The sequence below is a fragment of the Lepeophtheirus salmonis genome, chromosome 1 (genome assembly GCF_016086655.4).
Source record: "Lepeophtheirus salmonis chromosome 1, UVic_Lsal_1.4, whole genome shotgun sequence".
Classification (NCBI taxonomy): Eukaryota; Metazoa; Arthropoda; class Copepoda; order Siphonostomatoida; family Caligidae; genus Lepeophtheirus; species Lepeophtheirus salmonis.
Window position 1 is genome coordinate 31601936 of NC_052131.2, and position 24728 is coordinate 31626663.

Sequence of the window (24728 nt, forward strand, 5' to 3'; positions counted from 1 at the left end):
GGAGCTAATGTTACGGTGTTTCCCAAATCATATATTAAGACACTGAAAGTAAAAACAATGGAAAAGGTGGGACCAGCAAGAGGTGCAGATGGGAATCTAGTAGAAATGGAAGGTGGATCGTGGATTCAGTTTGAATGTGGAGAAAGAAAACTAAAGGGAGGAGTAATTTTTGGAAATGTAAAGATACCACTACTGGGATATAACGAAATTATGGGTTTAAAATTAATTAAAAAAACTATTGATAATTTGGAATTTCCGAGTATTCCGGTGGAATATAAAATAAAACTAAGGAAAGGAATTTTGGTACCATTGAAAAAGTTATTGACCCAATGGATTGATGTTCACCTATTGTAGTTGTAAAGAAGGCTGTGGGAATACGTTTATGTGTGGATTATCAAAAACTGAATAAATGTATTCAGATGCCTAGGTATCCAATAGGTTCGAAAATAGACTCGCTTGGAAGATACGACAGAAAGGAAGAGCATTGTGTGAATACAGATGCGTCTGCACATGGTTTAGGTGCAGTGCTGTACCAGAAGAAAGGAGAAGAATGGATCCCCATTTCGTACGCAAGTCGGCCTCTGACAGAAGTTGAGAACAGGTATGCTCCTATAGAAAAGTAAGCTCTGGCAGTGGTTTGGGCTTACGAATATTTTGCCAAATTGATTTAGGGGAAGAAATTTCAAATTGAGACAGATCCTAAGCCATTAGAGTGTCTGTTGGGAAGTAGACCATTACCTGATTTGCCTCTAAGAATGCAAAGATTTAAGCTACGTATGCAGAGGTACGATTATGATATTAGGTACATCCCGGGAGAAACGCAACATATACCGGATTTCTTGAGTAGAAGAGGGAAGGATTCCTCAAAGGATAGTCATCCGTCGTCAGACAAAAGGATTGAAGGATATTACTATAGGAATAATCGATGCCATACCAGCATCTGACAAGTATTTCGTTAAAATAGCCAGGTTGACTTTGGAATATCTGGTGCTGCGGAAAGTTTTAGAATATTTATAGAAAGGGTGGCTTGAAAATATTAACCAAATTCCATAGGAAATTAGACCGTTTTATCAATATCGTATTTTTCGTTGTGGTAATTTAGTTGTTTACGAAGAGAGAATAGTAATACCTTTGGAATTACGGTGTGATATACTACATCGGTTGCATGAAGGACATTTGGGCATAAGTAAAACAAAGTTAAGGGCGAAGGAGTCCGTATTCTGGCCGGGATTGAATCGACAAATAAAAGAGACGATCTATTCATGGGGAAAGTGCGCGGAGTTTGAAAGCAAGAGGAAGTTACCTTTGATACGTAGTGAGTGGCCATCAGGACCATGGAAACTTGTTGCTTGTGATTTGTTTATGTTTTAAAGAAAAGACTATCTTATAGTAGTGGACTATTACAGTGGATACATCGAAATGGAAGAGCTTAAGAGTCACAGGTCCACATCAATAGTAGGAGTACTGAAGTCAGTATTTGCTAGACATGGTATTCCTGAGACGTTGGTTTCAAACAATGGGCCATGTTTTATGAGTCGGGGGTTTTTGGATTTTGCAAAGGAGTGGGGGTTTAGTCAGACTTTCTTATGTCTAAAACAGCTACACCAGAATGGTTTAGCTGAAAGAGGCGTGCAAACCGTAAAGTACTTTTTGAAAAAAAAAAAATCGAGATGTAGAAGACGCGTTACTGGCGTACAGTTCGGCTCCATTGCAAAATGGAAAATCACCTGCTCAGCTTCTCTTTAATAGGGAGGTCAGAACAAAGGTGCCAAGGATTATAAGGAAGCCGGAGGATGAGGAACTGAGAAAAATTGAGGAACAACAACGAAAGGCTAGTGAAAATTATTATAATCAACATCATCGAGTGGTTCGAAAAATAAACTTGGAGTGAGGGAACATCGTAAAGGTACCAGACCTAAACAGAGAGGGATACATCGAAAAGAGAAATGGGAGAAGGGTGAGCGTTAGAATAGAAAAGCAAGCCTACGCCAGAACTCTGGCACAAGTACGAAAGGGGGAGTTTTGAAGGAAGAAATGATGGATTGTTTATATTTGTATTTAAAAAAAAATTGTTTATTTAAAAAAAAGGGGGATATGTTACCCCTAGTGGAGTAATTTAGTATTAGAGTACCGGAGATATACATGTATAGCTGAGCAGTGAAGGATAGAACAGGGACAAGGGAATAAATCCCAAAAATAAAGAACTATAAGAATATATTACAAAGGGTATATACATGCAATAAGCATCTTTGGGAGATCAAAGTTAAGTCTGACTTGATGTATTCATCATTAACTTGATTTTATAAATGAATATCCATGCTCTTGATATGATATAAGGATAATGAGGGGCGTTTAATTCTAGACAAGGGACTAAAGGCACATTTATATCCACAAATCCGACAAGCCATCTGCTTCTCGTCCGGTAAGTATTTCCAAATTCCTGGGCCTCCATTTCTAGAAATTCAGTCAGAAGGAGACGTTATTTTAGGCATTTTATTCAGTTCTAATAATAAAGGCGGTAATTGATAACGTTCTTGATAGAGGAAGATGTTTATTATTTTAGTCACTGGACAATGATACGATAAGTCTTTCTCCGCCCCACCCCCTTCTCCTGGCACGCGTTTTTCTCTGCAGGATTATCAACTTTGATTCCTTGTTGGACTCAAAGTAGAATAGGGACGAGCAAACTAAAAAATAAACGTTATCCGCCAGTGGTGTTACTCACTGTCACTTGGACTATTATCAGGCTGGATTGCTAATGGCCATTAGTATCTTTTAAGATTACGTCAACAGATGTCTGACGCTAGTGTACTTTGTAGCTATTTTAATAATATATTATCTTTTCAAATTGCGGTATTTGTAAGTTGTAATATAGTTCTTAATTAGGATTATAATATACCAATGAATTCTTAGATAAGGAAGGAAAGACTTTCGCAACCATTCCATCCAAGTCTACCAAGTAGGATTCATTTTCACTTCACGGAGGAAATTTGCTACTAGATGAAAGAAAAGGTCTCGTAGCCCATAATTTAGGGAGAGTTGTCGTAGTATAGAGTCCAGGATAAGTTATAACCTCAAGTCGAAGTGATATGTATCAGTCCTGAGCAGGGCCGTACGTCAGTATTGCGCTTTGTCCGCTTCAGCAGACCAAAAAAAAAAAAACCTTACTCAACCGTCCACCAATCATATAGGTATGTAAATATAGATGAATTAAGTCATAATTAATTATTAAAATCTATTATATATATGTAACTTATGACCAACTCATAATAGTACTGAGTCATTATAATAAAATTACATGTTTGTAGCACGTCCACCCAAAAGGAAGCTAGATAATTTTTCTCAAAATTGAACATGGAATACATTTTCCAACAAATTATAGTTCATTTAAATGAAAAATGATTCTAATTAATCCCTTGGAGGCACCACAAATTGTACTTAAAGTAGCCAAAATTCACCGGCACATTTATAGAATTAGTAAATTAATAAATTATATCTCTAAGACAATATTGGGGCCAAATTAAGTCAGATAGATAAAACGGAGGTTTTAAACTACAGTTAACACTCTCGGCTATCTCAATTCATCGCAGAAATTTAAATTCAAATCCTGTAATTTACCGTAATATCTCTTTCAAATATTGCCTGTCATTTTATAAATATAAATGATAAAACGCCTTTTCCTGCTTCACGTTATACATTTCTGATAATTAATAAATTACTGCAATTATTTCAAGAGTACTTTACAGTCAAAAATTAAAAAAAAAAGACGCATACAACATTTTTCGTATGGAGTACTCTTGAAATATTTAAGAGCGTGAGAATTTGTTTCATTGAATACAAGATAAATTAAATTATTACTGCTTAAAAGGGACATAAATAATAGTTATGTACTTTTTAGAGTGGATTGTTGCAGTAATTTATTAATTATCAGAAATGTATCACAGGAAGCGGAAAACGCATTTTAACAGAGAGTTGGTGATTTGTTCTATCTGTCTGAAGGAAATACAGAAGGACAACTTTAATGATCACAAAGTTAAACTCCATAAGAATAACCCCAGCTGCAAGTATCAAGTGAAAATTGATCATAAGAAGCAGAAAACATTGAACTTTGCTGTTAAGAAAACTTCCTCTGCTACATCCTCATCCTCAGTCACTGCCTCCTCCTGTCCCGATGACCCTGCTCCAGTTGAGGCCTTACTGCCTGAACCAAGATCTGAAAAGTCCGTTTCTGCTGAAGAGAAAGTTACTGCAGACACAGAAAATAATGGCGACTCATCAAATTACCCCAGCGGACGGATTTCTCATGGAATAAGACTTCCTAATCTCGATATCGGACCAATCTTCTCTCCCGAGCAGCTCTCTGTAGTCAACAACAACAATATTCCCTCTGCAGAGGACTCTGAGACTAGGGACAATGTCCAGGGAGGTGAGAAGAGCAAGACTGAGGAGATGGAGTTTGTGGACGGAGGCCCAGAGTACCCTGTCGTCTTCACGAGCCAGCTGGGTGACCCGATACTTACCGGGCGGTAGCCAAAGCGGAAGGACATCCAGACCAGAACCAGAGTGGAGACTGAGTGGGAAACTGTGCCTAAAGTCGAGAGAGATCATCCTCTACAGCCCAAGTTACAAACATACAGTCCTCAGATAGATGACAAATACTCCAAAGACTTTCAATATGATTGGTTCCGTAAGTTCCCGTGGCTAGAATATGACGAGGTTGAAAAGTCAGCCAAGTGTTTCGCCTGTTCCAAATTTTTCCATTTCCAACTTTGGGAAATTTGAGTTCAAAACATGGAAAAACAGTTCCTCGTTGAAAGTTCATTCTAACAACAAAAAACACAAACTGTCGATGGAAAAGTGGATCAATTTCCTCACATCAAAGAGAAAGAATACCTCGGTTCTCGGCCATGTTCAGTCTCAACATGCTGAGGAAGTCGTGCAGTGGCGAGCTTATTTGAGGTATCTTTTCTAAACTGTTGGGTTCCTTGCAAAGCAAGGATTGGCTTTTAGGGGCGATTCCGAAACAAGAGAAAAGTTGACGGAATCTAATGAAAACAATCGAGGAAACTTCTTGGAGCTTTTGTCCCTGCGTTCACACGACAATCATATTCTCAAAGATAAACTGGAGGGCGATGTCAAAAAATTTGGTTCAGCTGGGGCAGGTTTTGCCAAATAGACTTCACCTGACATCCAAAATGAGCTGATAGAGATTATAGCATCCAAAGTGACGGAAAATATAATTGAAGATGTCAAGACTTGTGCCGGCGATGATGACTACTGGTTCTCTGTGATTGTTGATGAGACATCAGATATGTCAAACACGGAGCAGTTCAGTCTGTCACTGGGATATCTGACGAGTGAAGGCATCAAGAAAGAGAACTTCCTCAAGTTTGTAAAAGTTACCCAGACTGACGGCAAATATTTGTTTGAGAAGCTTCACGAGGCTGTCAAGGATCTCGGCCTTAACCCCGCCCGCACTGTCTCCCTGGCCGCGGACGGTGCCTCCAACATATCCGGCATCAAGAAGGGTCTTGCCGCCAGGTGGAAGGAAGCAGCCCCACTGTGTGTCTACATCCACTGCTACGCCATGTCCTCAATCTTGTAGTCAAGGATCTTCTCTCAGATATAACCCTGTTGAGAAATACAATGAGGACAGTACAAATTTTATACAACTTCATTGAAGGGTCACCAAAGAGGTCAGCAATCTACAAGTCGGTGAAGATAACAAGTAAAGATGAGGAGCATGCCAAGGTGATGACCCTGAAGAACCAGTCTGCTACCCGCTGGAGTCTCCGCTACGATGCTGTACACGCTGTATCTCTAGGGATGGTCAGAATCATGAAAACCCTCATAATAATGAGAAAAGATAAAGATACATTGTCGAGTTCAACAGCAACTTCTCTGCTTAACATCATCTTTAATCACGAATTTGTTTTCGGCATTGAACTGTTGAAGACACTCCTCAGACACACATCTAGCTTGTCAGATGAACTTCAAGGCAGAAAGGTTGACCTAACAAAGGCCCGGAAACACGTCAACCTAGTGATTAGGACTCTTGAAGATCTTAAGAATGAGAAAATCTTTGAATCAATCTGGAAACTTGCTGAGTTGAAGTCGTCTGAGATGAAATCAGTATTTGACCAGGAGGACTCAATTGATTTGGAATTCAAGGAGGCGAAGATTCCAAGGAGAATAAAGTGGAAAGGAACAACTGAATCCTACTTCCGTGAAACACATTTCGATGTTGCAATCAATAAGATTGTATTAGAGCTTGAGGGCAAATTTGCCACCGACGATACAAACATCACAATGGATCTCATTGCAATCGTCAATGATAGTGAAGTGGAGACCTGTGTCATTGAGCGTGTCGCCAAGCACTACAGACTTGAACTCGAGCAGCTCCAGTCAGACCATGCAATCTTCCAGCAATTCAAGGTTAATATTATAATGTTTAAAATTTATGTTTCTCTAGGCAGATATTGACACAGAAGACATGGTTTCGTCACAAATTGCTGCGGAGTTAATAAGCTCGGGAGTGTTCCGCCTGATGCCGGAGCTATACAAAGTGATCGTTATCCTGGCCTCAATGTACATCAGCAGCTGTGAGGCGGAGCGGTCATTCTCCTGCCTCAGAAGGCTGAAGAACCACATGAGGACCACCATGGACCAGGAGAGGCTCTCCTCCCTCACCCTCTTGAACATGGACAGGGTGATGGTGGACAAGGTGCTCCATGAAGACATGGAGAGTTTGATTGACACCTTTGCGTCAAGGAAAGAGAGGAAAAACTTCTTTTTTTAATCATGATAAAGAACACATGCATTTTTTTCTTCATTTTTTCAAACACATCACCACGTATACTGTCGATGTAACCGTTTCATGGTATATTATAATCTCGTTCATTATCTTCATCCGTTATTATTTTAAAATATTTAAGGAGGTTTAAATTGTTTGACTTAATTGTATAGTTCAAAAATTTTCTCTCATTCTTGCACCGTACATTTTATACTCCATTATACTCCTTCCTTTATGAATAGGTCGGCATTGACTTTCCGTCTAGAGTTTTTCCTTTTCATTTTATTTTTCCCAATGTTTGCCTGAAGAAAATAATGGTCAGACAGTCCATTGGACGATATTCTTGCAAGATTTAATCTATGCTGTAGCATTTGCCCTGCTTAAATATCCCACGTTCACCACTGAAAATCAACCGTTCACCCTTGTAAAGCGGACCGAAAAATCTTCCTGACATACGACACTGGTCTTGAGTGTCTAATTCAAAAATACAAGAAAATCTACAACAAAATATTAAAACATAGTTATTTCTTTCCATTGCATAAGAGATCAGAGGGCTCCAATAAACATACTGGTATTTAGATTTATATAAATTGTATGAACATAAATTCTTTATAGATGTTAACTGTTGTTGTCTTTATTTAAAGGCGCAAGAAAGTAATCATTCTTCAATAAAAATTATCTTGACATTCATGAGAAGAAATGTTGGTCCCTTTCCTCAACTTCATAAGAATGAGTAATTCATGAATGAACTGTGTTTATTCGTATTATCTTGAAAGATTCTGATCCAAAAAGATGATAGCTCTTCGTTATCTTGGTGAGTCAGTCCTTGCTCACTAAAGAAACAGATTCCAAGGATTGAACTTATATGATATTAGCATCGAAATAAGGAAAGGCAGTCCATACTCATCTAGAAACTCTTTTAATTATTCATTATATTATTGGGGGTATTCAAATTTTCTCAGAATATAATAAATGTCTATGGCAATTAATATATTCAGCTTTGTGTAACTATATAATATTAAATATACATATTATTGTATAATATATTGCATAGGGGGCAAAATTGATTTGGATTAGCATTGTTCCATTGCATGGTTGATCACAATACCATATAAATGAAATTTAAATACAAGAAGCAAGAATAGGGAGAAACGTCTAAGGTTTATTTTTTAACTGGCTTTGTTTGAGGGCCTCAAATGAGTAACTAACTCGAAGATAAAACTATAAAATCGACTGAAATTATGTGGTCAATTTAATATTACAATAATAAATCATCCACGTTTTGCTAGGCCCATTCATCAAGCTGTGTATGCTATCGAAGCTTAAAAACATATGTCTATCTCTGAGTGTATTAAATAATTATTGGTGGTGCTATGTATTGTCTTTTATTTAATTTTAAATCATGACGTAGGGATTTGTTTTAAATAGATAGTAACCTTGTGTTTTTACGAGTTTGTATATTTTAATAGTCATAGTATGTACATCCTTTTAAATGTAATCCCTTACAGAATATATGTTTTAGTGTATGATTGTACCCCCAATCCAAAGGGGTTCTTATTGACTTTACTCCGGTCCGTTGCTTCCGTCTGTTGGTGGTGTTCGTAGAACATTACAGGTGGGTAACTTCCCAAATATATAACGAATATTTGATTTCATAGTGTTTTGGATTTTCAGTAAATTAATTACCTCAGATTGGAGTGCACGATGAAAATATATATGTAAGTGTAAATTATATATAATACCTTCCCCAAAAATAGAGCAAATAAAGTAGGTATGTTACAAAATTCCGAATTATAGAGAGAAAAAAACTTGCAGGAGGAGTGCACGGAAGTATAGAAGTGTTCTGGGGATCCCCCTAGAAATGCTGGAAATTTCCGCTTAAATAGAGAAAATTAAATTCATGTCAATCATAATTAATGTAGATAAATTCTTAATATTTCATCCAGTCTAATTTTTTTTTCTCACACTACATTGCTTTGTTTAATTGCACCATTTGTTTGAAAATAAGTAAACTCAAGATAGCCTTCAAAATTACAAATAACGTTTAATGGATCAAATAAAAGTTATAATGGACTTTAAAAAATTTATTTATCTAGTATCTTGGAAAATTCCCATGAAATCTGTTAATGAAACGTACATCAATTTTAACCCGACATTAGCACCATTAATTTTTATTATTCCACAATATCAAAGTACTTTGTCTTAATTTTTAACCTCTTTTTTTTTTTAATAATTATCATTTATTGTCTGGAGAGCGTAGGAAAATATTCGTCTACTCAAATTTCCTACACCAAAATCTGTGAATTAATAAAATATGATAATTCACTAAAACCACACACCTTTCTTAAACATCAAGCGAATTAAATGAAATTTTCAGGAATGACAGAGTACAGTATTTTGCAAAAGTTGATATTTTGAAAAACCTGTAATTGAATTCTATAATATGAAATTCGAGTATATGAATATCTTTCCACGCTCTTTAGACAATTAATGATAGATATCCTCTTTAACCTGCACCTAAACTATCGTTTTTTTTTATTCCATTGTCTAACCACATAGACATGTACGAATTATTTCATTCTAATACATTCAGTTAAGTTTTTTTATATTATCCAACATTTTATTTAAATCGGATTTTTTATTTATATTTAAATTAACACGGTTAGAATTAGTTTATATAATAAACATTTATACTTATAAATAGTCATTGGCATTTAAAATTTGCTGAATCTCAAAGTATTTATCCAACATTTTCCGTCTGCTTGGCCAAAACACTAAATTGGATTTGGAGAAGAGCCTCTCACTTGAGGCATTTGTCAGGAGGATAATATTTATCATAAGGAAGACTTTCTTAATTTTCCTGTACCGCGGTATTGAATAAATGTCATTCGATTCATCAGTTAAGTATCGGTTGAATTATTGTCTTGGGATATAAAGGCTACAGGAAGTTGTTTCCTTCTGTACTCTTTGGTTGGACAAAGATTATTAATCCACCATGGCTCTGAGTTCTTCATGCTTAAAATCAATTTATATATTTTTTTCGATAATGAATGTATATTAAATCAAGCTTCCTTAAATTAAAAAAAAAAACAACTATATTTATTAAAAGGGTCATTTTTGGCCCAAAACGTCGAAGCCAATTCGGAGGTCATTTAAGTTATTAAATGAAGCTGTATATTTCAACTTTTTCTTGAATTTTTGCATGTCGATGTATATTTCAACTTTTTCTTGAATTTTTGCATGTCGATATAGTTTAAACCCTCTAGAACATGATAGGGATAATTTTTTTGTAATGTCTTTAAGCAAAAGTCATCAAATTTATGATTAAAATATGTACATATTTTGGCGTTTTATGTGTCACCTTCTACTCATGACTTCCTTAGTAGGGTTCATGAGATTGATAAATGCCGGATGTTCTCCAGTTTGAAAAGCCTGTTCAGTTTCCACAATGAATTTCATTACTCCCTTGTCTACGCCGGACTGTGAAACCCAGGACGACTTAATAAAATCACTTCCATTTTTTAGATATCCAAGAACAGAGGGTTGAGCATTGTCTTTGCTCGAGTATTTTAAGATCCTACCTATCTTCATTGTATTCTTTTCCAGAAGATTTAAGAACTCCGCTATAAGTTCTGAATACTGTAATTTCACGTGACGGACAAGGTTTGCTCTAGGTCTTGTATTAGTCTGATATTTTCTCGGCTTGCACAGAATACAAGTGTACTTTAAATTGGAATAGCCCACTTCTTATTTGATCCTTTTGTCATATAAATAAATTCGGAGTAGTTCTTAAGATATGGTTCTTAAGATATGGCCGGGACTCTATTCCCGGGTCTAGATCCACGCACTTTCTTGTTGACAAGATGTTGGTACTTTCATAATTATTGGCTCCTAGTTGTATAACGGAAGAGAACGACACTATATGAAGAGAGGAGCACTCGGTGATATAATCCTGGACAACAATTATACCGGGATAAGTAAATCTTAAATGGGCAATATTAGTCATTCTCTTATTCATTGTATATACGTGCATTCAAACTTTCAGTAACCCCTAAAAATTCCGATTGCAAAAACGCTGAAATTCAAAAGCACTCTGAACTGGTGGGTACGGCCCACATAAAGCGGTTGATAATTGATCAAATTTTTAAGAATTCCATTCAGTGTTTTAAGTATTAATGTTTGAATTTTAAAGGACACTCAGCCATGGATTCAACCAAGGGCTCCAACCTGCAGAGAATGTGCAAATATTAATCTATTTATAAAATTAGCAGTAGTACCCAGCGTTGCTTAGAATTATTTGTCAGTAATTACTCAAATTTTTTCAACGCCTTTGTTATCCATATTCATCTTAATATTAATTTCAAATGTTCACTTTTTTTATATTTATTAATGATGATCCCCAATTTTAAATTTAAGGATGTATTTAAAATTATAATTATTTAACGAAGGACTTCTTTTTAAACAATATTTTTTGTACTTCCCCTTATTTATTACGGGGAGCAGGAAGTGGTTTTTTTTTAAATTCCAAAAATAATATAAGCATTCTTAAGCTACAGATAAAGGTTCCATGTTTGTAGGGGTTTCACATAAGTTAAAAAATTGAAATTACTCTAATGTAGACTCTACCAGAGGTGTCCGTAGGGATGGGGTATAGTCCCCCCCCCCTTCCCCACCCAAATTAAGGATTTTTTTTTTGAATAGTTTTTTTTTGGGTCAGAATGAAACATTTTAAGCGAAAATAGGGGTAGAATTTTTTAAAATGTTTATTTTCTTAGAAAAAAAGTCATTCGGGGAAATTATGGAGCAGAGCAAAAAAGATAATATTTGAAATTTTTTGCGAATATCTATGGATTTTTGATTTTTTTTCCAATAAAGGAAACATTTGTAGTTAAATTTTTGAATTTTTATTTTCAAAAAATTAAATATTTTATGCACAACTGTAGATTTTTAGATTTTTTTCAAAAAACTTAATTTTTGTTAATAACTATGAATTTTTGAGATTTTTTTCCAAAAAACTTAATATTTGAAATTTTTGTGAACAGCTGTAGAGATTTGGAATTCTTTTTCCAAGAAATTTAATATTTAAATATGTTTTCTAAAAAATTCCATAAACCAGGCCTCCCCCAAAAAAAAAAAAAAAAAATAATATATATATGTAGATATAATCCTGCGGACCCCTTCGTCTACACTTGATCGACAATGTATAAGTACTTTTTTTCTCTTTTAGTCGTCAATCCTCCCTTTTTCATTGGAGACTTAGACAATCTTTCACGTAGTCTTATTTCTAATTAATTACAATGATTTATGATCGAATAAATCATGATAAAAGGGTAGAGATTATTTTGAGTCTCTACTTATTCTTTTCCACTATATTGTTAACCACTTGCGGCAGTACTCGGCATTGTCCAGAGTAATTAGGCGTCGGCTAAAAAACAATGTTTGCTCTAATAATATAGAAGATTACTCTCTAATAAATCTTCATCGTTACTCTCCATTTCTCTTATATAAGAGGAAAATGCTAACAGCACAACGATCTTGAAACTAATAATAATAATAATATTAAAAAAAGAGCACAAAACGCAAAAACGGTTTTTTCTTTTCTAATTTTTAAAGGTAATTTTCCATAACAAAGTCCTCAACAATAAAGAAGGGATCGGTGTAATAAAAGACTAAGTATGCTGATTAGAAAAGGAAAAATGGTTGATTCATGTGCTCTTCTTACTCCTTTTTTTGCTCTTTATTTAATAAGTTGTGGGTGTGTTAACTTCTCGAATTCTCGCCTATCTTTGGTGTAAATTGATTTAAAAATGCATTATAAAATAAATATATGTGAATTTAAATATAAATATAATATTTTCCCTGCACGAATGCTATTTAAATGGAGAAGTTTATCCTCTTTATAGCAGTAATTTGTTTTCTTCCCCACAAATCATATTACAGCCAGCTCATATTAACAATGGTGTTAATACAATAATACCATATAACTCGCTCCCACCTTCTTCTCGCACTCTTACACAAATACTCACTCTACTAAAATTTAAGGTTGATAATTTTGTTAAGAATACAAAAGCTTGCGAGGAGAAGATAAGAAATACTTATGGCATCATTGATTAAATAATATACATCTTCTTCTATCAAGAACGTTATCATCCCCGCCTTTATTATTCAATATTAATATAATATTAGATGCTGATAGTCGATAGAGAACTGAATAAAATGCCTAAAATAACGTCGCCTTCTGTCTGGATTAATGAAAATGGAGGCACAGGAATTTGGAAAATACTTACCGGATGAGAAACAGATGGTTTGTCGGATTTGTCGATATAAATTTGCCTTTAGTCCCCTGTCTAGAATTGCACGCCACTCGTTATCCTCATCTCATAACAAGAGTATGGATATTCATCTATAAAATCAAGTATACATCAAGTCAGACTTTTAACTTTGATCTCACAAAGATGCTTATTGCATGTAATTTAACCTTATCCATTGCTAATCATCCTACGTTCAAAAAAAAATTATGGAGAAATAAACGGGTAAATTCTTTCCTTCCCGAGGATTAATTAATGGAGGATGTTGGTAATAATGTCATTTATAGAAATACCCCCCTTGTAAATTGTGATGTTAAGATAATTTTCAGCATATTTAGAGGCATCCACACCAAATTACGAAATGGAACTCTGAATTTTGTACCATCGTACGATAAGGATTCATTTTTTTAAGTTATAATAATGAAATATGATTCTATTTTGGCTAAAAATATCAAGAATTATAATACACAACTCATTAAATGGCAAAAACAAGTGCTTAAATGGTCACAACAACGGGGGTAGTAGCTTTGGATGGTTTGCAACTAGTTTGTCTGACACTAGTTTCTTCACTTAAAGACTTGGGCATGATCATTAGGTTTTCCTATATTACATAGTCAATAAATATTACTTTTTATCACTTAAGGCTTAGCTATGGTTGATGGGCTCCAAGAAATGGTGTTCAGAAAACTCATAAAAGGCAAAAACAACTGCTTAAATGATCACAACAACGGGGATAGTTACATTGGGTGTAGCATTATAATTAGTAATTCTGCGTATTTTTTATGACAATAGTATGTTGTTACACAAGTATAAATAACGGGGGGAAATCTTTTTTAATGCCCTTAATAAGGAGCAGTATCGCCGAACATCACTACATAATTAGCTTTTGCACTAAATCTTTACGATGGATTTAGTTCTAACATTTTTTTTTATTAGTATATTTATTGTCTAATTGTATGATTTTGACATTTACTTCATTATTAATAATTATTTAGATTTCATCCGTGTAGATATATCTATCATGTGCACAATTATATTTTAGCAACTTCCACATTAGGAAAAAAGGGTGATGATCTTGTTGATTAAACTCCCCATCTTGCTTGTGTTTAGCAACTTAAAGTTATTATATATTTAACTGGATTCCAATATCAGAACAAGAAAATATTATTTGCATCAATCTATTATTTCAATATTCTGCATTTATAATTCATTGTTATTATTAGTTATATGTATAGTTGATAATATTGTAGAGAAAACGCGTGCGAGGAGGAGGGGGAAAAATACATATGGTATCATTGTTTAAAATACTGATGTGATTATCATCTGCCTGCTTTATTATGATTTTTACCCTCAAAATCATAGTAGTATATCTTCATTAAACATTTTGCTAATAAACGAATGTATTTATTAGCAAAATGTTTAATGAAGATATACTACGTATAATTGACTTCGACGTTTTTTATCCGTTACAGTAGATTTGAAAACGTCACACTCCATGAAATTGTAATTCATTATGAACCTTATTCTCAGAATAATAGCTAATGAAACGACAAAGTAGAGTATTTGAAATATATTTGAAGCTCAAAGTTTAAAAAAGAAGGCTTTAATTAAATATAATCTACATACTAAAAATAAACCATTAAACATTTAAGTTAAATATACAAAATTAAACAATTAAAATCATATAACTATTAATAATAAAAAATTATAAATACAGAATATTGAAATAATAGATTGATCCAGAAATGTTTTTCTTGTTTTAACATCGGAATTCAGTTAAATATGTCATAACTTTAGGTTGCAATACACAAGCGAGACGTGGAGTTTAATCAAAAAGATAATCACCCTTCTTCTTCATGTGGAAGTTGCTATATACAATTGTGCACAGGATAGATATATCTCTACCGATGAGATCTAACTAATTATTAATAATAAAGTAAATGTCAAAATCATAAAATTAGACAATAAATATATTAATAAAAAAATGTTAGAAATAAATTAATCGTAAAGATTTAGAGCAAAAGCTAATTATGTAGTAATGTCCGGCGATATTACTCCCTATTAAGAGCATCAAAAAAGATTTTCCCCGTTTATTTAAGTATGCTTATATAACAACATACTGTTATCATGAAGGATATACACAATTGTTAATTATAATGCAACACCCAATGTAACTACCCTCGTTGTTGTGACCATTTAAGCAGTTGTTTTTGCCCTTTACTGAGTTGTGTTTCATAATTCTTGATATGTTTAGCTAAAATAGAATCATATTTTATGGTTAGATTAAAAAAAAAATTGAATACTTACTGAGAGATAGTACAAAATTCAAAGTTCCATTTCGATATTCGTAAATACTTTTTACTGATAACTTGATCATCATTTGGTGTGGATGACTTAAAACATTTTTATATGTATTTCTATATATGACATCAGTACCAACATCCTCCATTAATTTAATGATGGTTCCTCGGGAAGGGATATGTTTACCCTTGTATTTGTCCATAAATTTTTTGAACGTAGATGATTAGCAATGGATAAGGTTATATTACATGCAATAAGCATCGTTGTGAGATCAAAGTTAAAGTCTGACTTGATGTATTCATCGTCAAATTGATTTTATAGATGAATATCCATACTCTTGTTATGAGATGAGGATAATGAGTGGCGTGTAATTCTAGACAGGGGACTAAAGGCACATTTATATCGACAAATCCGACAAACCATCTGTTTCTCATCCGGTAAGTATTTTCCAAATTCCTGGGCCTCCATTTTCATAAATCCAGACAGAAGGCGACGTCATTTTGGGGATTTTATTCAGTTCTCTATCGACTATCACCATCTCATATTATATTAATATTGAATAATAAAGGCGGGAATGATAACGTTCATGATTGATAGAAGAAGATATATATTATTTAATCAATGATGCCATAAGTAATTCTTCTTTTCTCCTCGCACGCTTTTCCATTCTTACCAAAATTATCACCCTTAGTTATATGATTACAATTGTTTAATCTTGTATATTTAACATAAATGTATGATGGTTTATTTTTTAGTATGTAAATTATATTTAATTGAAGTCTTCTATTTTAAACTTAGAACTTCAAATATATTTCGAAATACTCTTACTTTGTCGTTTTATTAGTTATTATTCTGAGAATATGGTTCATAATAAATTACAATTTCATGGAGTGTAACGTTTTCAAATCTACACTAACGCATAAAAAACGTCTAGTCAATTATACGTAGTATATCTTCATTAAACATTTTGCTTATAAATACTTTCGTTATTGTAATGTATTCGTGTCTTCTTCCCTCTGATTCTCTTTATTGTATTTTCTTGTATGTATATATACATTTGTAAAGTACTGCATTACCTTCTTATAAGTATAAATAGTTTTATAATCAATGTATAGGCCGGAGTAGGTTTTTGTTTTACTCAGAATATTGATGTTCCTATAAATAAGCCTTGTTGTTATGTATTTAATATGTCCTTTCTGGTTTTTATCTTCTTGTATATTCGTCTATGTATTATAAGTACTGAGTTTTACGTATTATAAATAGTCTCGTCTTTTGTAAATATATTAGAGTATAATTAGAAGACACAGTGTTACATAATTCCTCCACGTGAATTCTTCTCCTCATGTCTCTTGGTCATCCTGGATCTCTCCTATTATAAATAAGCTTGCGTCTCTCCCTCGTCAAGACGCAACACTTGTCCTTATTCCTCCACGTCTTTCCTTCTCCTCATTTCTCCGGGTCATCATGGATCCCTCCTTTTAATAAATAATCGGTACCTCGCCACTTTTGTCAAGACGCAACAGTTATACCCTCAAAAATCATAGTAAAGTAGTCAGTTGATAATCACATCAATATTTTAAACAATGATACAATAAGTCTTTCTATCAAGACTTAAAACAGCTGGTAGGATCCTCTCCCCTGAATATTGTGAGTTTTTCATGAAATCGGTAGACGTCCTCTGACATTCTAATACATCGAAAGCTTTTAGAATCTAAAAAAAAAAAAAAAATTTAGCTCTAGAATGTAAGGTAAAGGCATTCCAAAAAGTACCAACTCCAAAATAAAAAGATGAACTGCATAGATTTTTGGGCATGGCACAATATTACTCTCAGTTCATCAAAAGATTGTTTCAAAGGACAGTTCATTTGTACCCCCTGTTAAAGAAGAATGTAAAGTTTAATTGGAATACAGAACATGTATTAAGAATATTTTGTCTAAAAGTACTCCGCTTGCATTCAAAGATAGTTCATTGCCTTTAGCCCTGACAACTGATGCATCTAATACAGAGATGAGAGCTGTTCTCGAGCAAAAGTTGAACGGGCACTGGCAACCTCTAGCTTTTTGGTCTCGGGCTCTTTCAACGACACAATATAAATATTCTACGTTTGATAGGGAATGGTTAGGTGTTCAGAAAAACATCAAACATTTTGTATGGGCTTTGGATGGACAAGTTTTTTAAGTTTTCACGAACCAGAAACCTTTAGTTACTGCGATTGATATTCGCAATCCCTCTTGGACACCAAGACAGTTCCGTACAATTCATAGTAGAATTCAATTGTGATATCAAACACATTGCTGGAAAGTTAAATCATACTGCAGACATTCTTTCTAGAAGTATAAATAACATCATAATTCAAAGAAACGTTAAGGAGGGTTTCACTTTTTTATACTTGGACTAATTTGCGAGCAGACGTCAGAAACTTCCCTAGAGAGTGTTTACCGTGTAACAAAACCAAACCTTTTGCAGGACACTTGGGATTGCAAGCAAGAACACAGCCTCGTATGCACGGTTTTTTTACACATACAGATAAACTTTCTTTTACTAATATAAACCATATACGTAGATGTATATTAAAGATAATATCAATTTTTACGATTGAACGTTTCTAAATAACGAACTCGCAAAGATTTTTTTGTGTATAATTAATTAATGGCTGAATGATGAAACAATATTTTCCCCATGTTTGAAAAGTAAATTACATTTTGAATTAGTAATAGATTTTGATAATCTTTATTGCAAAAATTATTGAAAATAAAATCAGTAGGAGATTAGGCCTTGCCCTTTCTCGAAAACATATTACTTCCAACAACTTTATTCAATTCATCACATAATTTATTGTTGGGGTTTCTTGTGTCACAACAGTCTCCTGTTTTCGTATTGCATTGAAGAGGGATTCCAGCAACTAATTCAAAATTGATGAATTAATATATTATTCAGGTTAAAAATAGTTTTAAGATATTTTTGTTACTGTTTAAGTTGTGGATTTTGGGGAGACTTGGATTTTCGTAGACATTAATAAGAACTTCACGAAGATCACATTGATTACTGTATGGACAATTTAGACCCTGATTGCCAGGTGCATTGAAACTTTTACAGAGATTTATGTTCTTATCAAAGGCATAGCAAATTCCCTTGGTGCAACTTGATTGAATGTCATTTACTAGGAGGGGAAAAAAATCAAAGATTGTCTTATGAATTATGGTTAATAAAGAAACATACGCCTGTAATTTCCGGTCAGAGATTGTAGATTTGTACTTGATAAATCACATTTCCTAGGGGATTTATTTTCCATACATCCACCATCCTTTGATAAATAAAATATTTTAATGATTAAATATTAGTGTTAAATCGTTCTAAAAAAGCTAAAAAGACTGCAGTCCTATCAGTTCGGCCTTGAATAATTTTGTCAGTCCTAGGAACGATCCTTATTGGTCTTTTATGGTATCTACAAGAGCTCAAATGACGTAGTTACATACGTCATCATTTCAGCTGTTGAAGTTTTATCATAACCTCTTTTAAAGACGAAATACCATAAATTTAAAGTAGGAGGTCTGAACGTATATTACTTCCTGTATTACATGTACGTTCTAGCTATCAATAATTCTTTTCTTGGTTTTGTTTCCTTAAATCTTAGTTAGGAGTGAAGAAACTAAAAAAAGATAGCTAGGAGTGTAGGACTAATGAAGGACCGACTTATCGTTCCTTAGGACTGATTAATGCTGAAAAAAACCGGACAAATGAGAAAAAGACAGATTAGGATTGCAGTCCTTGGACGGATCCAACACTACTAAATATTCTATTCATATACTATTAGAAAGCAGTTTAACTTACTTTTGACAAATACTTAATCCAAAACAAGAAGCTCGTTACCCTAGTATATACTCCAGCGTGAAAGGCGTTAGCACAACCCACTCCGTAGGAAACAATACCTACAATAGTGCATCGTCCATCTTCGGGAAGAATAAGAGGGCCTCCACTATCACCAGCACATGAGTCCGTCCCTGATTCATAAGCACACATTTTTGAGTCGACTGGGGTTTGATTTAATCCTGCTCCATTGATACAATATTGATGAGAGTTGCTAAGGACTTTAAGGCCTGTTCTTTTCAATAGAGGGCTTAAATTTTCGCTAGAAAGAGAATACCTTCCCCATCCTGAGACAACAACTAATTGATCCACATATTTTTTATTTTCATCTGTAGGTATACATGCTGGATACGTTCCATCATTCACCTCGACCAATGAAGATAATTTTAACAGAGCAATATCATTCCTCACCGTGGATTCAGTATATTCACCGTGAATTATAATTGAATCAACACTATATGATCTAGTGTATGCATTACTATTTGTTTGAGATTGGGTTCCTAATGTGACTGTTAGGCCATTTATGGGTGTAACAACGCCCTTATCCTGGAGGCAATGAGCAGCAGTGAGGACATAGCGAAAGTTAATGAGGGTACCACCACACATTCCGCATTTTCCATCTCTACATATTTTAATTAATGCCTGCCAGGGATACTCTTGATCCTTGGCATTCCTACCTCCAATGATTCTGGAGGAGGATCCATCACAAGCAGACGTTCCATATCGGGTATACCCACAGCCTAATATAATATTATGTACATAGACAACAGAGTTATGATTTACATAGATTAAGTTCTTACCGCATTGCTCTGTGGATCGTCCTTGTATTTTAAGTGGGATATTTCCAGATTTAACATCAATATTATCAGACGAACATAGGGCTAAACATGTTCCAAGAAGAATGACTAATAACGACTTCATCTTTGAAGAGCTTGAAATCAAGTGATTCTCTCTTATTCACTAAATCAATTAGGAAAACTTATCCGTGAATTCTCCATTTTATTCACAGATGTGATACATCTAAAAAGCTTCTTGTTATTATTTTATGTACGTAAATCACATTCATAGGCATAATTATAGAACAACACTCTGTAGTCCTATTTGTCTCGTTTTACAGTATAAGAATATATCTTACAGTTGAGGGCCCCTTATTATTCCTGCGTTTTTTTAAATAATCCAATTCATGATTAATTGAATTTGGAATTTTTTTTTTTTTTGATTGCTGAACGCTAAAAATGAGTTCCAATAGTACTTACAAAAAATTCAAGAAATCAAAGTTTACATATTTGGTTTTTACTTTTTTAAATAGTAGACATTAACTAAGTCTAATGTATTAATGTCATATTTTATTAAAAGTGTAGCAATTCTGCTCTACCCTAGTTATTTTAGAACCAGACACTAAAATTTTAGAATAAAAATCTGGTCACCTTGAATCTCCTTTACTTCTCTTACCTCCTCCTCTTTCTTTTGATAGCCGTAACTTCAACTAAGTAAAAGGGATTGCAGGAGGGACTATTGACAAATTGACTTTGAAACCAAGGATTGTGTATTACATCAAAGCTAAACACGAGGAGATCGAGGAGTCTGCAAAAGGATATGCCTGCAAAATTAAGTCATCCTAATACATGCTACAACTTATCTTAAGTTGTGACCTTGGATATGAAATCACAGGTTTTAATAGCTTTGTAAAAATTATCCGTGCTGATGTCAAACAGAAACATATAAAAATATATTGGTAAATTTTATTTCTCCATCGAAATTTGAAAAAAAACAAAAACGAAGATGGTGAGGAAAGATTTTAAAAGAATAATATGTATCAGACAGATCTAATGAGCATAAAAAAGAAACTTGGTCTAGCCAAAATCTTAATGAATCAACTGATTTAAATTTAGAATGAACTTACTAAAGGCCTGAAGATTTATTAATACTCTCTAAAGAGAGCTATCCTTCTTAGAAACAGCGAATATTCCGGAAAGGAAGGAAGGACACGAATTACTTAATGTAACTGTCTCAATGGCTCTGAAAGACAAAATTTCCATAAACTCTTTATCTATTGCTTGTTTAACCTCAGATCATGAAGGAAGATTAGCTTCCCTATTAGAACAAGAAGGTTCTTTACGGAAAATTTGTGGTTTCTAACCACCTTCAATAATATTAAGTATGGAATTTACTTTTAGTTAAAATTGCCCAATTATGTAAACATAAACTAGTTCTACCCGCAGTGGATATTTGAAAAAAATTTATCTGACGAAAATTGAAACCCCAAATTTGAAAGTATTTGAGTTGCTTTATTTAAAGTCTCGAAATCAAAAATAAATCATTGAGAAGTATTTCTGTATCCTTCTCAGGAAGTCCCATAAACTTCTTAGGGGGAATGTTTACCCTAAGGAAGGGTTAGGATTCGAAGGCAAAATGTCTATCCCAAAGGTCTTGTCAAATCCCTGACGACCCCCCTGCATAGCATTAGAGAACGCTCGGGCATTCATTAGGGATATCAGTGAACTTTCTAGAAATGTCACTTATATAAGTTAGTTGTGCCACTATCTCCAGGCGCTTAATTTCCGGATTGTCCATCGGAATAGCCAGTTGTGAATCGACAGAATTTATTTATGTATATTGAATTTTGCTTCAGATTTTGAGTGTGTGTCAAACGTCTCCACTAATGATGATTGTTCTGTGTCGTTATTTCTACTGATTTTCCACTCATGTTTTTTTTTTTAATTCAACTATTTATATTAATACGTCTTGACTATTAAAGGGTAGACACAGAAAGAGGATGATCTAAGAGAAGTCACACATGTTGTGGAGGTCGTGAGATTTAGGGTGACCAGATTCTTATTCTAAAGTTTTAGTCTCTGTTTCTAAAATAGCTAGGGTAAAACGGAATTACAAATGCACAACTACGGTGGGGAAACCTATTTTATGGCAGTGGTACAGGGAAGGGGGCTGCATTATCCCGGCACCTTAGCAAAGGCTGGGAACTTAGTCTGGTTGACCCATAGAAGCTAATCGACAGCATAGGCGAGGTAACGATCGTTTCTGGAGTTTCTCGACTAATCCACGGTCCAGTTTTTCTTGCCTTGCTTTGCTACTGTGCTGGGAATGAATCATATTGGGCATTTGACCTCTTTCTAAACAACTAATGAACTGATTCTATTCAGTTGTACCTCATTTGAACGCTAATATTCACCGAAATATTGTGTTGAAAAATCTTGAAACCTAGTTCTCAAATGAAGCCTCCTTGACACTATCAAAGTGGAAGTCGCGATTTGCTGTTGGATTACTGGAACACTGGCCGGAAAAAAAGTGGAACGAAACGCTGAACGGTATAATAGTGCAACACTGACAAGCCTACTTTATTTATTTAAAACTGCAAAATTTTGACTATATTTTAAATTATCAAGTTTAACAATCGTTTATTCTTATGTAATAATAAGATAAAAGTTGTATTTTATGAAAAAAAAGTGATTAAAAAGTTTCAAGAAGAAATAAAAATATCATCTCAGCTAGCTAGTCAATCGGCAATGAAGAATCCTCGTCACAGTCCAGGTCACTCCTAGAATTATGAATGTTTGTCCTTGTATATAGATCTGGTCACAGGATTGTCTTTAATGAAATAATATTTGATAAATAGTGGGTAAATTAAGTAGTGTTGGATGAAGTATTAATCGAAATCGTAGAAATACTAGACTTTACCAAGGTTAATAGAAATACAAGGTGATGCCATCATATAATCGGGCTTGCCAGAATTTTAGATTTGATGTACCGTACCGACTGCTGGGCATCATAGAGTATAACAGCGGTAGTTTAACAGAAACAGTCAAAGAATGCAATATATAGCTACTCTTGATAACAGTTATACTGTTTGACGTCACTATTAAAAAGTGTGGTAGTGGTCAAACATCAATCGGAAAAAAGTTATGGTATAAACTGGTATTTCTATTAACCTTAGATTTTACTAAAGTCAACAATTTTCTGAAAATTACTCGAACTCCTACTAAATATTTTTTGGAAAATTTTACTCTACTTGAACTCGAATAATCAAAACTCGAAACATTCGCGTAATGATTTGTCAAATTTATATTATAATTCAATAGGACAGTAAAAAAAAACTGCAGACGATCCTTTCTTATTAAAAGAGGAGTTGACAACTAGTGATGAAAAATGTACGTACCGAAAATTAACATGGTAACCCTGAAAATTTAAAGAATGTTTTGGGGAAAAGCAGATTAGCTTTCATGAAGTTTCATTTGATCAGCAACAATTAGCTGAGAGGGGGGAGAAGTGGTATAAGAAAATAAACTAGGACATTGGCAAGAATTAACCCGATGTCGATCCTCAATTCATTATTTATATAATTTTCCTTTAGATGGACACACTCGTTGATAAAAATAAGTCTTTAACTGATATTTTATACAACTAAAGTATCTCATCAGTACTAAGATACACTCAAAAATGACTTTTCGAAAAGCATTCACACATACAAACTTTGTTGTATTTGTATAGTTTATAATCCGTATTATACCTCTCTTTGTGATAATTTATGAATATATAAAATAAGATATAATTGCCCATACGTCAATAATGACATTGTTATTGCCTCTGGATTTGCTTAAAAATGCACCTGTGAATCACAAACAAATATATATTTGTAAATACAAATCCTAGTGTATCTAACGGACTCATAATAAAGAAATTGTCATATATTATTTATTGATAATTTTTTATCCGTCTTCCTATCTGCGTACGTATCTTATATATAGCTCTTTTTGTAAATCTGAAGCGTGGGGGCGTAATGATTCACCCATGGCCTCTTCCTGTGTAAGTTGTGCCATTAAAGATAGGACTGATACACATTTACACGGATTCAAACTGTTCGGATCTTTAGACGTAAATATTCGGAGAAATTTTGGGTTCACCAACAAGGGCGTCGCAGGATTATATATATACTCATATTATTATTTTTTTTTGGCGGGGGGTTCTTAGAATTTTTTTTGAAAAAAAGTACAAAACTTACAATTTTTGAAAAAGAAGCTTGAAAAATTAAATTTTTTTAAAATATGAATTCAAAAATTTAACCCTTGAAAAATAAAAATTAAGAAAAAAAATTAATAAATTCTAAACTAGTCACTAAAATCAACTTTTTGGAAAAATTTTCAAAAATAAAAGTTTAAAATATAATTTTTTTTGAAAAAAAAATTCAAAAATTCAGAAAAAAGTATCAAAAATTATAATTCAAATATTAAATGTGTTGAGAAAAAAATTTCTACACTTGAATTTTTCGGAGAAAAATTTAAAAATTCATATCTATTGACAGACAATTAATTTTTTCGGAAAATATTAAATTTTCTTGTAAAAATAATTAATTCTTTAATTTGGGGGGAGGGACCACAACCCTACTTCAGTGGAGGCCTCTGCCGATCTTTCGGATCCAGATCCGAACTATAGATTAGACACA

The 24728-nt window shown here is 33.7% G+C and overlaps 2 protein-coding genes across 2 annotated transcripts; one reads left to right on the top strand and one right to left on the bottom strand.

The window, feature by feature from the left end:
• The first annotated feature begins 3790 nt into the window (after nucleotides 1-3790).
• LOC139906282 (uncharacterized) lies at nucleotides 3791-6782 on the top strand. The gene is made up of 2 exons (XM_071890859.1): nucleotides 3791-6435; nucleotides 6473-6782. Exon 1 carries the CDS (start codon nucleotides 3934-3936, stop codon nucleotides 4528-4530), a length of 597 nt encoding a protein of 198 aa, XP_071746960.1. The 5' UTR covers nucleotides 3791-3933; the 3' UTR covers nucleotides 4531-6435; nucleotides 6473-6782.
• Nucleotides 6783-18117: 11335 nt separating this feature from the next.
• Nucleotides 18118-20305, bottom strand: LOC121127433 (chymotrypsinogen A). Its single transcript, XM_040722776.2, has 5 exons — nucleotides 20071-20305; nucleotides 19235-20010; nucleotides 18623-18707; nucleotides 18372-18563; nucleotides 18118-18305 (listed from the first exon to the last, which is right to left on the bottom strand). Exons 1-5 carry the CDS (start codon nucleotides 20189-20191, stop codon nucleotides 18172-18174), a joined length of 1308 nt encoding a protein of 435 aa, XP_040578710.1. The 5' UTR covers nucleotides 20192-20305; the 3' UTR covers nucleotides 18118-18171.
• Nucleotides 20306-24728: the final 4423 nt, after the last annotated feature.